This window comes from Megalobrama amblycephala, linkage group LG6, assembly GCF_018812025.1.
Source record: "Megalobrama amblycephala isolate DHTTF-2021 linkage group LG6, ASM1881202v1, whole genome shotgun sequence".
NCBI lineage: Eukaryota > Metazoa > Chordata > Actinopteri > Cypriniformes > Xenocyprididae > Megalobrama > Megalobrama amblycephala.
The window spans coordinates 1,121,886-1,140,336 of record NC_063049.1 but is presented as its reverse complement, the minus strand read 5'-3'; the positions used below and the strand labels follow the sequence as shown (position 1 = coordinate 1,140,336).

General features: G+C 41.6%; 1 protein-coding gene across 1 annotated transcript; it reads left to right on the top strand.

Moving 5' to 3' along the window:
- The first annotated feature begins 1,032 nt into the window (after positions 1-1,032).
- Positions 1,033-3,302, top strand: LOC125269461. The gene is made up of 2 exons (XM_048192370.1): positions 1,033-1,279; positions 1,645-3,302. The coding sequence occupies exon 2, from the start codon at positions 1,656-1,658 to the stop codon at positions 2,685-2,687; it is 1,032 nt and encodes a 343-aa protein (XP_048048327.1). The 5' UTR covers positions 1,033-1,279; positions 1,645-1,655; the 3' UTR covers positions 2,688-3,302.
- Positions 3,303-18,451: the final 15,149 nt, after the last annotated feature.

The following is an 18,451-nucleotide window of genomic DNA, read 5'->3' as shown; positions in this document are numbered from 1 at the left end:
TTGGGGTTTGGGCAAGGCGTTGCCAGTTGCTACTTCTTTGAGATCTTCTTCTCTAGGCAAGTTTTATTGTTTTATTGCAGGATGCTTGATCTCAGTTTCCGCTTGGCAGGAAAATCAAGTCTTACACCAGATCAGCTGTGGTGGTCGTTTGCTCTGCCATGGGAGTCTTCAAGCCTGTCTGCACTGCCGTGGTGGTCATCCGCTCTGCCATGAGGGTCTTCAAGCCTGTCTCCCTGGCCATCTGTCCAGTCTTCTCCGCCTGGGCCATCTGCCCGGCCTCAATTTCCAGGCCTTCATCCTCTCCATGGACCTGGCCCACCATCCCACCCACTGTTCCACCTCCACTCCACCTCCCACATAAATAAATCAAGCTGCACATGGATTGTCTTTTCTGCCTGCTCCTTTGCATACCTGAATGCCACTTTGTAACATCTTTGCTTTTCTCATCATGGTTATCAAGGAAAAAGTAATGAATTCAAAAGTACATGGAGTGAATCAGACCACCGTCACTGCTGACCTTCGATGATTTAACCATACAAATCAAATTTACTTTTAGATAAACATCAAATATTTTACATTTTTAAATTTACTTCAATTAATTTTTGTTTGCTGTAAGAGCAAATGGAAACAATCTTTTACAATCTCTCGTTTGTTTACAATCTTTTATGGTCTGACATTCATATTGCACTTTGCAACATGTCACAAATAATGCATGTTTTTTATTAAGTACATTTGTATATTGTATTTATATTCTTTAAAAAAAAAACACTGGCAGACACAGCTTGAAAGTGCTGGAAAAGTGTTTGCATTTCACTCTAAAAATCAGTAGTAGGAACTCTGCATATACTACAGTAAGCTGCACAAATAGAAAAAACTGGAACTGGGGCAAATATCTTTTCACATCAGTGTAGTATTGGAGTGACTGTTGATGTGGAGGTGAGCTTGAAGAACCCAAGTGCAGTTTAATAATTCCAAACATAATCCAACATAAAACAAAGACTTGGCTTGATTTTACTTGACATGGCAAAGGGGAGCACATGGTAAAACAAGACTGTGAAAACCACAAAATAAGACATGAATCATGAACATTGAACAAAACCAAAACTAGACATGGCAGTTGATAACTGTTGTTGACTGGTTTGCCCTGAGGCTTGTGGGTGTGTTTGTCCAGCCCTCTGAGGAGCTTTATTTAAGACAGAAATCTGTCAGACAAGCATCTCAGACTTGATCGAGGAGACTCTGCTTTTCTGACTCAGTGTTGTAGTCTACAGTTGTCCAAGTAAGTACGTTTCTAATACTGAGCATTTGTGGGCTCATCATTTTTTTGAATACCTGTAATCTGAGAAAATGAATCAGATTACTGTATGAAATGGAAGGATACCAGATGGAAGCGTAGCCTGAGATATAGCTGTAACCACCACTACCACATCTGTTAATTATGAACCTTTTATGCTTAAAGTTTTACCTGATAAAGCTTTATCTACTTTTCTACTGGATGATTAAATGCATTGAAATAAAATCTTAGGATTATATCTTTGGTTAGCATCATTTTTTTTCCTTCCCTACTATATAAAGCTGTTTTGGTAATCAGTGAGCTCAATCTATAGAAGGACTAAAATAACAGCATTCCATTGGGTGTTGCAGGTTCAGACACAATGACAGGCATTATTCCCAAGAGCAAAACAAAAGGCACTGACTTCTGTGCAGAGGGCAAATACCATTATATAATCCGCTCTGATCTCGGCTGCTATATGCAGACAATTGATGTAAAAGAAGGTTTAGACATCTCTATTTTCAATCTGCACCCTGCCTGCAAAAATGGAGACCATTACCTTGGTAGTAAAGATGGCTCCTTTTTCATCATCAAGGGAAAGTCATTCCGCAGAGTTAACGACCTGACGACAGACAGCTGTGCTCAAGTTTGGAGCCTTCATCCCAACTGCCAGGGTGGAGATCACTACCTTTCAACCTATGGAAGATATTATATCATCTTCAAAGCAAAAGGCACATATCGAGTAACAAATGATTTGCATCAAGACACAAATAGTGCAGAATACAAGCTGCACCCAGAGTGCCAAAATGGTCTCTATTACTGGGGCATGCCAAACCACTGTTACGTCCTCAAGCCAGCCTCAGAGTGGGGAGTTGAGTTCTGCGGCAGTACTGACCTCAGCAAAGATAAGTTCTTTGGTGTCTATTCCGTTCATCCTGATGTTCTGAACTTCCTCCCTGGTGGTCTGTCAGTAACTAAAGGTCCAGCCTTTGGCATTTGGGAGAATATTAAAACTATATCTAATGACAGCAATACACCAATGACATGGACAAAGAAAATCAATAAAAAGGTGGGATACAATAAGGAGAAGATGACCCAGATCACACACAACTGGAAGATAGCCGCGTCCGCCTCGATTGAAGCTGGAGGCCTTGCAAAGTTAATTACGAATTTACATTTCTCCTTTTCTGCAGAATATGGAGGTTCTCATGTCAGCACTGAAAATGAAAGCTGGAACGAAATGACTGAAGTGGAAGAACAACTCACATTTGAGCTGAAGCCAAACGAGCGTTTATATCTGTGGCAGTACAAACTGGGTCTTGGTGAAGAACCAGTGTTGTTCTGCCGTGATTTAAAGATTGACGATGAGCCAAACCCTCCAACTGAAGTCCCGCTGCCACCTGCAAAATCATGAAAACACATCAGGATGCTTTAACTCCAAGGATAATCAAGTGCTTCAGTTAAAATACCTTAATTATAACTTATAGAGTGATTAGATATCTGCAAGCATTGCTTAAAATGAGGCTGGAATTTTTTCATAGCAAAGAGATTTTTCAGTTACAGTCAATGTAACCACAATTTACAACACTGTCCATTATGGTATTATTGAAACTTGCTGTTTATGATTAAAATAAACAGACAGAATCTTAATTTAAACCTCAAGAAATCTCTTCTTAAAATCTCGCACATTCAAAACAACTGCAGATCTTTCAATATGATGGCTAAATTGGGCTTTGGGAGTTTTGCTAGAAAAACTGGGGGCCTAGTGTATATTATTGATACAGTCATATATCGGGATAGTGTAACCAAAGTCTACTGATGCGTTTGATTCACAAAAGATTCCTGAAAAGAGCTGCATTCTGTACTCATGCATTTGGCGTATACATGTAATTAAAAGCTTCTTTTTTTCACATATTTTACTTTACGTATTTTCAACATATTTTACTTTACAGCATACGTATACCATATGGATTTTGCTTTTAATATGTTTAATAAAGGTGGATACTGCTATTAAAGTCTTGGTGTTTTCATTGGCATTCTATTTCTTTGTGAAAAAAACATTGTTGTGGTGTATATTTGACAAATCTCCACTCCCAGACAGCACACACGTCTGTTTGATGTGTGATGTTTTTAGAAATATGCAGAAGATGCTGGAAAACCAGAGTTGCAGGACCTGCAGGATTCTTCTGAAGAATGATGGGCAGTTTAACTGCTCATGACAAACTATAGCTATGTAGTAAAACTGCATGTAAAAACATGTAAACATCTGTTCAGTGCAGTAGCTTAGTTGAGGCAGCATTAAAAAAAAACAACAAGCAATTTTCATGATCCCTTTTAATTACTTTAAAATATTTACATTTCCAGATTCTGCAAGGTGTGTATAACCTTTTGTTTATATACAACTGTACGTCTGTTCTTCTGTAGTGAACATCTGGTCATGTTAATCTTGTAAGTCGTGTTTTATTTTTCTAAATGAAAATATCTTTTATAAATGAAGTCCCTGTGACAGAAAGGGGAAGTCATGTGCAGAATTTCATGGTGGAATTTAAAGCTGCATTATGAAATTCTTTTTGGTTAAAAATTAACAAAAATCAATTATTGAGCAAATGGATAATCAAAATTAACACTGTCTCTCTGCTTTACCCCGACTCACAACTTTGAGCTGTCAGATTTCACAGGAAATGTCAATTTTATGTCTTTTTCTTTTTTAGGAGGGGCGAGTCTTGTTGCTCACGTCTTGTTTTTATTGTGCCGTTCCTAGTTTTCTAGTCAAGATTTATTTTCTTCAGTTTGATTGTTTTGTGCCTACATTCAAGTTATTTCTATGTAGTTTTCTTGCTGTGACTAGAGCTCTGTTTGATTTCTAGCTTTATTTTGACTTTTAGTTTTAACCAACTTGAATTAGTTTTTCTTTTTCTTTCTTTTCTTGGCATAACAGTTTTTTTCTGGTTACTTAATTTTGTTTTATTTTTTTTTTCTCTTGTGGTTTTTGCCTTCAGATCAGTTAGTTTAGTTTTTCTTTTTCTTTTACTTTTTCTTTTTTTTTTATTGTTCTCTCCAGTCTCCCTGTTTCCCTGGCTGCTGGATTGTGCTTATCTTCCCGCTTCCTAGTGGTATATACACAGTAACTATGTTGTACTCACGGACAAGTGTGGACACACATAACGGACACTTACTTAACTACTGTGAAACAAATGTGATAACCAAAATGATAAACTGCAGTAATTATACAGCACTTCATAGTGTTAATACTTATCAAGTAGTCCTTTTAAGCAAGGCTTTTGCTTAAGGCGCGTTCTGTGTGAACAGCCCCAAAGAAGACAATGTGTTCGAATTTTAAAGACGTGGTGCACTTCTCGACCGATGTGCGACCCTTCACTCACTGAACCCTACAGTCGTCAGTAGTCCAATAAAAATACAATTCATACAAAAATACAGTTTCTGAAAACGTTCAATGAGGAACTGCACTTAAAATGTTGAAATTAACTTTACTTTCATTAACCTTACAGATGGAATCTTATTATAAAGTGTTACCTTTTCATATAAATCCAAACAGTCATGCTAAATGCATAAATGCATAAATCCAAACAGTCATTTAAAGATGACCATCTTTAAATATCTACACAAAGGCCATAGCATTGACATTAGACACATATTGTATGTATGTAGGCTATACATTATTTGCTTCCATTTTAGAACACTGATTATTATTTAAATAAGATTTGTATTGCATTACAGTGATGATAAAAGAGAACTGAAATCGAATGCATTTCTGATTTGTTTCTATATGTCTGCTGCATGACGATACAGTTTGCTTTCTCATGACACTAGTTTTAATTATGCAACTTTGCTGCAAAACGAATCAATAAAAGCAACCAGCTGGATATAAACTAATGCAAATAGATAGTAACAATCATGACATTAAACATTTGGGTCGAACTTGCACGTGTTTTTGTCACATTGTTTTAAAGATCAAAGTGAAGGATAAAAAAATAATTTTTGCCTTAAAGAATGAATTGATTCTGAACTGCCGAAATAAGTCTTCAGCAATTCCAGTCTCACTTCCTGTTACAACCCTACATAACAATGTAAAAATTTGCGTAATGACAGCCAGTTGCTCACGAACAACATCTATTTGACCCGCCTTCAAACACTGAGACTGGAAGACTGAGACTTCAAAAAGCTGAGACTGGAAGAGTTTGGTTTGTGTTGTTGACATGTTGACATGACATCTTTACGGTGCAAAAGCAAATCCACTTTGCATGCACTTCCAAAAGACAAGGACTCACACTGGAATTGAAATGGTAAAACTGGCGCCTTTGTTACAGTTCGAATCTGCGTCTCGTTTCAGAGGCTGCGTCCTCCGAGCTCGCATTTGAAGGCTGCATACATCATTAAGGATGTCTTATTTAAGAAAAGTAACCATAATAAAATTGATGGTTATTCCTCATGAGGTGCAAAATGCTGTATTTTCTTTCTTACTTTGCAATCCAACGGTTGTTTTTCTTAAATGAGCCGGCCTCAATGACGTATACAGCCTTCGAAATGAGTAGCCTGTACAAATAGTTCAGACTATGTGCCAATATGTAGTTCATGCAGTGATATTTATATTTTATAACAGACCAATAGATTTGGATCTTTTGGTAATGGCATTTATTCATGCAAAATAAAAGGCTGATAACTCGCACTTTGTGATTAAGAAGATTGAGTGAATGTAGGCAGGGGTTAAATTGGGATTTGTTATGTGTATGCAAAGACTACACTCTAAAAAATAAAACATTGGTTCAACAAAAAAAAAAATATGTTAATGTTTTCCACTAGAATTTTTAACTTAAGCCAATTGGGAGAATTGCATTAATTCAAAGCAATATTTAAGTTGACCCAACATAATGTTTTAAGTAAGGTGAAGACACTTTTTGGATACAATAAAAATGCATTTCTAAGTAACATGATCTTACCAAGCACCGCTTGTCACTATGATGGTAACTCTCCAAAAACCCACATTGACACATTAGCTCTTCTAAATTAGCATAACAAAACACTAATTACTGCAAAATCTCCCTTACCATTAATCTTGTGCAAAAAACATTATATAGCACTAAATTATAGCGTTTAGTCTCCCTTTCAAGTGCCATGGGCAAAGCATGATGGGAAATATAAATCCCAGCCCATGTTAAAAGAAGTGTTCATACAACTCAAAACAATGAAACACATTTACACGTCATCAGATTGTATTTTACATTAACAGAACTTAAAATTAAATACATTTTTGATTAACTGAAAATGTTAAACTATGACAAGTCACGGTAATATATCGAATCAATAGGCATAATTTGTGTGTCATCCAAGCTCAATAAAATAACAATTACAAGTAAAAAGTTGAACTGCATTTCAGAACTTGATTTTTTATTTCACAACAATATATATATTTAAGTAATGACTAAAGGTCCCCTGAATTAGTTTTTTAGAGTGTACAAAATTGTATCATTTGACAAACTGTAAAATATAACAAGTTGAGAGAGCCCTCTGCTATGAACAATAAAATGCTGATCAAAATCATTCTATAGATGCTGGTATAGTGAAAGCTACATCTGATGACAATAAAATATTTCTGTAGGCCTGTGCCTTCTCCTTTGTGTCAGTATCAAATGTAAGAGTGATGCTACCATTAAAGGACAGAATATAAATACAAAATACAGCGCTCGACATCAAGCCTTGTTTTGTGCTTGTCCTTTGGACAACTAAATTGGTCATTTACTTGTCAGAGTAAAAAAGTAGCTTGTCTGGAAAAAAAAAAAAAAATATTTATTATTATTCAAATCTTTTATCTTTTATTTCATATTCTTACATTTGATAAATTAAAATAGTAAGACACTATAGGGCTGTTACCAAATTAAATAATTTACACTGAATAATGTTATGAGATTCTTTAAATATTTTTGAATAAACAAATAAGAAATGCTGGTGGGACATTTATACTTTTAAACATGAAATTGAACCGCCAGTAGATGGCGGCAAGTGACCATCTTAATGAGTGAGCCACTGAGTCATTTATTCAAACGATTCACTCTGAATCAAGAATGAAGCAGTTGTTTATGAATGGGCGATTGAATCTTCACTCAACCGATTCGTTCAAAACGCTGAATCATTCAAAACGGCTGAGCGCAGCTGCGAGATGCGCTGGTTCTGCTTTGTTTGGAACTATTTTCACTGCTACAATAGAACAAAAAACAGGCATATTGCATCTAAAACGTAAGTGATTGATATTAACTACTTGTTTATTGAACTGTTGTATGAAATTAGTGTCAATTTCAATCGAGGTGATATTCAGGAATTAAGCACTTTCGGTCGTGTGATGCTTAACTTTATCATATGCCGTAAATAGCAAGCTAAACCCCATTGACTTTTTATTGCAACATGATAACTGAGTTTCTTTGTGTGAGCAGAGCTCATTTGTTTTGAATTCTCTTCAAGAGGTTACGTGAGCCTCAACAGTGCAATATCACCGCCAGTACATCCACTATCAGTCGCCACTTAAGCTAGATTAATCATTCTCGCGTTTTGGTTGTTATTGACATTTTAATCATGAGGCGTTTTTGTAGGCCAACCCGGAAGTTAGCGGCGCATGGGTTCCCTCGGTTGAAAGCCTATGCATTTTTCCCATAGACTTTTGGAAAATCGCAGAAAATAAGCTCTGTGTTTAACAAAGGGTTATGACACTTACACGTTTTGTCTATCAAGACAATCTTTACAAGTTAACACAACATTTATACATTTTGAAGCCTAAATAAAGTTGTCAGATATAAAAGGCTAACAGTAGGCTATAAACGGACTACAGCACACCATGGTCGCGGATCAACGTCGTCACCACCAAACTTCCTCAAACTGTATTTAGAAAACAACTCTATTTAAAAACATGCTCACTGATTATGATCTGTGCTGTGTATGAATACTTATCCACTTTTCCAAGAGGAATGCTGTCCAAATGTCCCGTTTTTAATGATGACGTCTAAAGTCCCCGCCAAAGGAAGTAGTCCCTTTTAGCAATTTATTAGCAAACGCCGATTTTAAGACACAGTAAAAGTTTAAAAAATCACAAGTGGGTTATAACTGGTGTGTTTTATGTCATAGATCAAAACGTGAAAGTATTTAGAGGGTTTGTTAACCACAGACCTTATTTCAGGCGATTTAGCAAAAACCCATTCAAAAAAACCCATAGACTTGACGGCGTTGGAACCGGAAGTCCTAAAATGCTAACTCGCTTCCGGATTTTGCCTACAAAAACGTGTCATCCCTGGGGAACTCTATAGACCTCTTTGGAGCAGATGTCACAATTACGTCACTTGCAGCTGTGCGCATAGTGGTTGCAGAAAAATAGCGGTAGCAATTGGAGGAAAATGTGCAAAATCCACAGAATAAGAGAAAAACGTTTTGTTGTGCCTCTGGATGTTGGAATCGGAATGCAAAAAAATATAGTCTTCATTTTTAAAGAAAACCATCGTTGAAAATGTCCTTTGAAGCTAAACGTAGACGTTTCACAGACTGGACTGATAACACCTGCAAGGATTAGTCTACTATTAAAGCAGGAATTTGATGTAAACAGTAAGTCTACATAATATTCACATATGCAGTTCAGAGGACATACATACATAGCAGTTACAGCATGAAATAATATTTAAACCTGTAACATTTTACATAGATAACTTTTAAACATAGTCTATAAAATTTTTATTTCACAATTCTGACTTTTTTTCTTGCATTTGCGTGTTTATGACTCCCAGTTCGGCCATTATAACTCGCAATTGTGAGTTTATTTCACAATTCTGAGTGGAAAAAAGTCAGAATTGCGGGATAAATTGCAGTTCAGAAAAGTCAGGATAACGAGTATATCTCACAATTCTGTTTTTCTTTGTAAGAAATGTGAGATATAAACTCAGGTTTGCGAGAAATAAAAGTCAGAATTGTGAGATATAAACTCGAAATTAACTTTTTTTTTTATTCTTTTATTTCGTGGCTTCCATAAGGTGTGTTCAACATCGACTGCGGCTGGATGTAACCGATCAGCGAGATTAGCCGCGTGCAGGCGTGGAGGAGCTGAAAACGGAGACGTGAAGTCGGACACTTTCTGCTTCCCATAGTGACACTCGCGCTGCGTTTGCATACTTTATTACAGCTGAAGTGAAATAAATGCAATATTTGACTAAAACACTGATGTTTCAGAGACCTTTTCATTCAAAACTTTATGTACTGCTTACAGCGTCTGTTTTTACAAGAATAAAGTTCAACATAAGCATATGTTATTTAAATAACAATGTAGTGAGGTCTACGCTTTTTATCCGTTTTATTTTGATAAACATGACACAAGACAACATCGCGACTACATGAAAAGAGCTTTAACTGTTATAAAAACACAGATTTTTGAGCATTAGTAGAGCTGAAGGCGTGACAATAAACATGAAACACACGTGATCGTTGTCATGCGGTGAATCCGGCCAATCATGAAACAGCTGTGTCGTCATCAGGAGCTCGTGCAGCTCCTCTTGAGAAACTGCACTGTCTGCCTAAGGCGGCTGATCTCGAATCGCTCTCACGGTACTTTGAAGCCATACGTCACAGTCACATGACGTCAGCGCTGTCTCAAGTCGGACAACATTTCTTACCGGCATGCACTGCTTCAAGTCAGCCGCCGATCAGTCTTTGCGGCGCTGCATCAAGTCGAACAAGCATTCTGAATTAAATAAAGACTGTAAGGACTAGAACTTTTCCAGTGTTTTAATCAGACACACCACCAAGTCTCTACAGCTCTGATGAACTTTGGATTTTAACATCTGATAGCCAACAATTACCATGTTTGTACCATTGGAAAGTGCAGCAGTGTTTATTAGTTTCCATGTAAATACATGTCAGGTAAGTACCTTGTGTTACCACTCTTTACTTGTAATGTACTATGTACAACGTAATTACTATATATGTACCAGGAAAGTACACGTACTGTAAAATAAAGTGCTACCGAATTTTCCTATTGTCACTGTGAAGCTTCTTGGAAACGTCTCAGGTTACGTATGTAACCATGGTTCCCTGAGAACAGGGAACGAGACTCTGCGCTGACAGCGCTATGGGGGAACGTCCTCCGTGACCCGTGCTCGAAATGCCAGAAATCACAACACTCCAATCCTATTGGCCGGCGGCGTATAGAGGGAGCGCCTGGGGAAACAGCCGACATCTTTTTGTCTTTGAGCGACTGTAGCAGGCATCCCGCAGCATGGCATGAAAGCGCAGAGTCTCGTTCCCTGTTCTCAGGGAACCATGGTTACATACGTAACCTGAGACGTTCCCTTTCGAAAGGGAACTTCTACTCTGCGCTGACAGCGCTATGGGGAATGATATACCCACGCTGCCATGCTAGAGGAGAATGCCAATCCAAAGTCTGGACACACATCCGGCAGTTCCAGGGAAAGACCGGGGGCAAAACTCCAAGGCTGTCAGTGACAGCATTCCCTACGGCCAACAGCCCAAGCTGAGCCTAAAAGAGGCCTTCCGCAAAAAGCCTACCAAGGCTGCTCGAGCATCTGGAACCAACAGCCAGAGAGGGGGTGGTTCCTTTAAGGGAATGTGGCCAAGGAACGAAAGGAACCTCGGCCAGTCACAGGGGGGAAAAATACATCCCCGTTGCCACCAAAGAGGCTTAGCCAAATCCAGCAGAGCTAAATCTGGCCAAGCCAACTCTGTCTGATATACAGAATCTCCAAGCGCAAACTCCAGAGAGGAAAGCAGGAAAGAGCGACTGCGAAAGGGCAGTAAGCAACTCAAACCCACACGCAGAGATGGGCATCCCGGAGAGCGGAACTCAGCTAAACGCTATGGACCCTCGTATGAGGGGAGTACAACCACTCATCCAAGGATCTACTCAGCCGCTAACAAGGTGCTGAGGAGGCTGTGCGCTAAAGACCCCTGACCCAGGGGAGCACAAACCAGCCTGGAGGCTGGTCTAACGGGAGACTTCACCGAAGTCTACAACCATACTAGCTTAGGGAGCTAAGCACAATTGCGCAGTCAACCCCGAAGGGAATTACGAAGCTCAACCTAACAGACAGACCGTAAAGCGGGCACATAGTCATGGAGGCCGGGAAAAGGGCCTGCAACATAACCAGAGTTCACCAGAGAACTAGAACTGAATGCAGACGGCGGTAGCCCAGGATGGTCTGTAAGGCCACACCCTGTAGCATATCAAGGTGGAGCAAACACCAAAACATAACAGCTGCAAGTGCCTACGAAACAGCCTGTCCAACACAAACCAACGAGCAGTGCACTCGGTGAAGTACCTTTCACTCTTTAAGCAAGAGGAGTACAGCATACGCCAACATGCGCTAAGGCCTATAACCTCAGCAGGCACGTGGCATCAGCTCGTGGCAGTGTTATCAGGGTTCAGGCTGAACAGACCGACTACACAGGAGGTCATAGTCAACCCGAGACCCGGCCAGCCGGCAAAACCATCCTTTTCGCTGCCAAAGGTCAGCATGCTCCACAGGAGGCCTTTACGGCCTACCCGTCACACGCGACATCAGCCAGCGGCCACTAAGTTCTAGGAGCAAAAATAGAACCCGTTAAATAGACAGGTAAATATTTTAGCTTGACTAGAGTTAAAGGAAATAAACGCACACATACTCAGTAAAAACATCTTTTACTCTCAGCGAGAGGAGTACCAAGCTAAACTCTGACATGCTAGCAAAGGAAGGCCTGAAAGCGGCCTTTAACCTTAAAGAGCGCGACGATAGCTAGTGCATTTAACCACACCCAAGGGGTATGAGACGTACAGAAACCCAAAGCTGTGCCAACATGCTAGGTTAAAACATGAAAGGAGGCCCAAAAGGGGGTCGACGACTTCCATAGACATCTGGCAACAACAGAGTAACGTATTACTCAATCATGGAATGATGCCCGTACACGACCAGCGTAACTAGGCCAGCAGGAAGCTATAAGAGAGGCCTGGAACGGCCTGCTACTTAAAGAACCATGTGGCACCAGCCCATGGGCATGACAGGGCCCTAGCTACAAGGAAGGGCCAGTATAACCTAAAATGACAAATTTAAGGGAACTAGCTACACAACCTGAGCCTAGGCATACACATTCCAGCAGGCAATGTTAATTATGCTAAACAGCGTGAGCGTAATCAGCAACGTAGACCAACAGCGCCGTATCCAAACAAGCTGCATAACAGAGAGGCTAAAAACAAATAGTCAACAATCAAACAGCAATGAACCCCAGCTGCTGTGTTCTGCAAACGACCGGGAGAGGTCGGGCAAAAAAAATTCCCTACACTCATCCTGAGTGTGCAATCCAACAGGTGATGCACTCAGTGAAACACAAACCCTACCCGGGGAGTACAACAACACCACCGTATTCATAGATAGAGGCCGGTTAAAGCCTGCTATCACAGAAAACAGGTGTAACCTGTGGCAGCACAAGCACGCTCACATAACACGCCTGCATAAACATATGAAGGGGAAATATGGGCAAAAACGGCCAGCAACTTCCTCAGAAGGAGGCCAGAACTAGGAACTATACAACCGCAGGGGGATAGTCATAACAGGGGGATGTAAACAAACACACCTAACCTAGTTCTAGCCTAGCCGCTAGCTAAGGACTGTATGAAGATCAAGCTACACTCGGGCTACAAATTCCCAAACACACGGAGAAAGCAGCGCGAGCGACAGCATTAGGTGGCCGAAAAACCGGCCAACACATAAACAACTGAAATAGCGAGAGCTAGTTCTAACTATACACAGTATCAGCCTAACATACAGTTATTTGCCCAAATAACCCCTTAAAAACATGAACAAATGACAACTATATGCACGGGAGGCAATACAGGAAAAGCAAGGTCTATATTGAGAATAAAAATGGACCTGGCTTACCTCCTGCAGCTCGTAGAACGCAGATTCCTCCCCGATTCGTCACACAGAGGGGAAAATCCAAAGTTCCATAAGCCCAAAAGCACTTTCACTATCAAGCCAGACGGCGGGCCGTCAGAAATATATTCATCATAGGCCCACAACATCAGCCCGACTGTAAAGCCCGCAGCATATAGATGTCAGCAACGCTACCGGGAGGCAAAGGAAGAGCGAGGGCGAGAAAAGAGCCCTCACGAGAGAGGAGATCGATTACCGGCGCTGCTGGCGCCGTTCCTCGATCACCTCCCTCAGATCTTGCTTCTTCCTTCTGGCGTCTCGCCGTCTCTGCGACTTACTCCGAGGAGGAGGAGGCGCACGAGCGGCAACACTTTCCCTCTGGGCCTGCCTCTGAGCCTCGGCTCGAGACGGCCCGGGATCTCCCGGCTGTCTGGGCCCAGAGCTGGATCTGAGCGGGATGCAAGGTCTAAACGCCGCGGAGCGCGTCTTCGCCTCCCTGAACTTCTCAACCACTGCCTGCACGGAGGTGCCAAAAAGCTCAGTGGGCGAAACCGGGGCATTGAGGAGAAAGCGTTTCTCTTTCTCCCCGATGTCCGCGCAGTTGAGCCACAGATGTCGCTCCGTGGCCACCATGCCCGCCATAGATCGACCGATCGAGGCGGCAGTTTGCTTGGTGGCCCTCAGAGCGAGATCCTCGGTCCGACGCAACTCAGTGACCGCCTCAGCGGAAAGACCCTGACCCTGATCAAAATCCATAACCAGATCAGCCTGATACGCAAGAAGCACCGCCATAGTGTGCAACGACGCACCAGCCTGACCTGCAGCGGCGTAAGCCCTGCCATTCAAACATGACGTCACCTTCAACGCTTTGGATGGCAGGGCCGGAGCTTTCAGTGTCGGTGCACTCCCCATAGCGAGATAGTTCACAAACGTCTCTTCTACAGGAGGCATCGACACGTACCCATGCTCGTCCAGTCCCTCAACATCAGCGAAGTTTGCTCGCTGATGCTGATGGATCCGGGCCGAGAACGGGTTCTCCCATGCCCTCTCGATCTCGACATGAAGATCGGGAAGGAATGGAAGGCTCGCCGGAGTTGCCGGGTCATGGGTAGAGAGAAAACGATCGTCTAACCTGCTGCGAGCGGGTTCCCTCCTCACGCACTCCCAGGGCAGCTGCAGTCTGCTCGAGGCGCGTTCCATAACCTCCAGCAACTCCAAAAACGCCGCGCAGGGTGGCCTAGTGGGAGCCGCAGGCTCGCCCGCTTCTCCCACCTCGGCCATCTCCTGCTCTCCGGGGCTTTGAGCCAAGAGAGCACTCGCTCCTGGGTCCGAGGATGTTAAAGATAACACATCGCCGTCATCCGCCAGAAGCGCGTCCTCGTCAGTCGCTTCGGCTTGAGAAAGATTCACACCCCTCTCAAATTCCTCAGCGAGCTCCACCCGCGAGCCCCATGATTTCAGCCGCCGCTGAGCCTCAGCACGAGCGGGGCCGGAACCACCAGGCAGCGGTGACGGCACCTCTCCCCTCGAGAAGAGGGCCAAACGAGAATGGATCGTTTTCATAGGAAAACACTCACAGTTAGCACAGGCAGCACCCTCGAGTACTGACCGCGCGTGCTCCTCGCCCAGACAAAAAACGCACAAGTTGTGTGTGTCCTCCGGTCTCAGAAACCTGGGACAAGGATCAGCACACTTCCTGAACGACTTAGCAGACATATTTCGGCAGAGTGAAAATGGCACGAGCAAAAACAGTCGCGAAAAGACAAAAGGATGTCGGCTGTTTCCCCAGGCGCTCCCTTTATACGTCACGGTTCGCGCCGTTTGACGTGATAGGCTGTCGCCGGCCAATAGGATTGGAGTGTTGTGATTTTTGGCATTTCGAGCACGGGTCTCGGAGGACGTTCCCCCATAGCGCTGTCAGCGCAGAGTAGAAGTTCCCTTTCGAAAGGGAACAATATGTATTGTGAAAAGCGTTATATAAATAAAGATGACTTGACTGATTGTTTCTACCCACCTTATTCCCGACAAGCCTTCTGCGTTTTGAATTATGGGTGGCACCTCCGTTTTGGGGAACTTCCATTCAAAAAGACTGAAACTAATCATTTCAAAATATAATATTGGACCACAAAGAAAACTTATCCATCAGTTTGACTGAAGGAGCTGTCAATTTTCCTTTGTTTTATTTTCAGACATCATGAGAATACCTAACGCATGGTATTTTAATGTGACATGTTATAACAAGAATATCTATGGCAAGTGCTCTTTTCAGTCATGCATTCCCTTTCGAAAGGGAACTTGCACTGTGTTCCCTAGGGGTCACTATGGGGAATGCCTCAGGCATGCCAGGTGTCTGAAGCGTGAATCAAAACATGACAATGAACTTGACATTGGCAGGCGGCAACCTATGACGTCACCACAGGTGCGACTGTGAGTATAAAAGGGGACCTGTGAATAACATCATCCTCTTTCTTGTCTTCAGGATACCAGTTTGTTTGCACATGTATTTTATTCAAGACAAATCTAGGATTATGGTGAGCGCTAATTAAAACACAAATTAAAAATTGGATGTGCCTAAACTTCCTTCAGTTAAACAAAGACAAAACTGAAGTCATTGTATTTGGAAACAAAGATGAAGTTCTCAAAGTGAACATGCATGTAGGGGTCAAACAACTAAAAATCAAGTCAGGAATCTTGGTGTGATTTTGGAGTCAGACCTGAGTTTCAGTAGCCATGTAAAGACAATAACTAAATCAGCATATTATCGTCTCAAAAATATTGCAAGAATTAGATGCTTTGTCTCTAGTCAAGACTTAGAGAAACTTGTTCATGCTTTCATCACCAGCCGGGTGGATTATTGTAATGGGCTCCTCACTGGTCTTCCCAAAAAGACCATAAGACAGCTGCAGCTCGTACAGAACGCTGCTGCCAGGATTCTGAGCAGAACCAGAAAACATGAACACATCACACCTGTCCTCAGGTTTTATTTTCTTAGTCCAGGAAGATTTGTCTGTTAGGGGTGCTGTTTAAATGCACAGCTACCTGACAAATATAAACAGTTATCCCTCTGCGTGAGGAAGATCCATTTAGATCTGCTCTGACGGATAGATCCGTTTAGATCCGCTTTGGAGGACAACAAAAAAACTCCCTGAAACTTCCTAGCTCTTCCATCCAGATAGCGAAATTCTCTGTTTTTACTGTTATTTCCATTTCTTATGTGTTCCATTACTATTATGTATTTGGTTCTTCTTTATGTAAAGCACTTTGAGTTACCATTGTGTATGAAATGTGCTATACAAATAAAATGTCCTTGCCTTGCGCTAAGTGTTTCAGGCAGTGTGTTCCTCTGTGTCAGCTTCATCTGACACCATATGACGCAAACTATATTTGCATTATGTGCATGAGTGAGGAGCATGCATGCTTAGCCCTTGAGGGGGCTGTTTGTGTGCATTTTGAGTACCTTCATTTGAGGAATTTCGCTCTCATCTGGCCATTTTTTAGGCCAGCCATCTGTGTCTCATGGTTCAGTTGTCCATCTCATTCCGTTCCCCATAGCGACCCCTAGGGGATGCAGCACAAGTTCCCTTTTGAAAGGAAACTGAGAATAGGGAATGAGACGCTGTGTCCGTTTACCATGCTCCAAGCATTCCTGCTCTGGTCTCCTTTAGACAAGAAGTGGATGACATTATTTCCAGGTCCCCTTTTATACTCATAGTCGCACCTGTGGTGACATCATAGGCTGCTGCCTGCCAATGTTAAGTTCATTGTCATGTTTAGACTCACGCTTCAGACACCTGGCATGCCTGAGGCATTCCCCCCATAGCGATCCCTAGGAGACGCAGCGTCTCGCTCCCTATTCTCAGAGAACCATGGTTACATGTGCAACCTGAGACGTTCTTTTCCTTGTGATTATTTTTTTCCCGTTTGGATTCCGCTGTAATAGTATGAGAAAAGGACAACATATACTGCACAACTGTGGTCTGTTCTCCTGATTTAACTTACGATATATATCTCATTAATAATTCACTGGAATGCACAAAATCTCTCGTTTTTCTCCTCAGATCCTCACGTCTCTTTCCAGGTTTGTTTTTGCAGGTAAATACAATTTATTATCTGTCATAATGATGGAATCACTTTGAAATAGTATCACGCAATTCTGAAGTTAATGAACATTTTCGATTAAGGCAACGTATGTGTTACAATCACGCCTATCACGGACTCCGTTTCCCAGAATCCTCCCTGCTCCACACCTGTTTGTACTTTCTAGTTCTTTCCTTTTTTCAGAGTATTTTCTACATCTCAGGAGAATATGTTCAACATTCTCTACCTCTCCACAGTGTGTACATAGTCCAGTTTGGTGTTTGCCTATTATCTTTAAACAGCCATTTAAACTTGTGTGTCCTATTCTCAATTTTGTGATCATATTTTCTTCCTCCCTACTCAGCCCACTATATTTTTTTACCTATTACTTCTTTTTGAATGCTGTACAAATGTCTTCCTTTCTTCTCCTGATCCCATGTATCCTGCCACCTTCTATTTATACTATCTTTAATAATAACTTTAATTTCTGACTTGCTTAATGGTACTTTTATTTCTATTTGATCTGCCACAACGCCAGGGCCCTCACCCTCCTCCATCTGTTCTAGGTGAATCAAAAACAACCGATAACAGCTCTCAGTGATGTGTGTCGGGTCCCCGCTACGATAACAGTGACTTTATCAATTGTTTACAGAACAAGCGGGAACCCAGTGTGCCTGTAGCTTTCTCTATTTCCGTTTTATTACGTTATAGAAAGCCTAAGGCCTTTTCAAACCGTTTGGCAAACCCATTTAATCTGCTACCTATTACACGTCAAACTAAGATTACTGTAGAGACAGAAAGTAAGACTGTTAAGTTAGCACTTTCAAACATCCGCTCACTTAAAAATAAAACACTTCTAGTCAATGACTTAATAACCACAAACAACCTAGATTTTATGCTTCTAAATGAAACATGGCTTGAAGATAGCTGCAGTGCAACAATCCTGAATGAAACAGCCCCTCCTAACTTTACTTTTATGAGTGTCTGCAGAGCTGTTAGGAGAGGTGGAGGTGTTGCTGCTCTATTTAAAGATGTCTATCAATGCAAGCAAGTGTCATTTGGGGATTACTTGTCTTTCGAATATTTAGGTATTGTGTTAAAAGGTGCTCCTCGCATTCTACTTATAGTTATTTACAGGCCTCCAAAATACTCTCCAGCCTTTGTGGAGGATTTTACAGAACTGTTATCAGCA

Bases quoted from the DNA above. Each gene is read 5' to 3' on its own strand.
- LOC125269461 (XM_048192370.1), top strand. From the start codon at position 1,656: ATGACAGGCATTATTCCCAAGAGCAAAACAAAAGGCACTGACTTCTGT.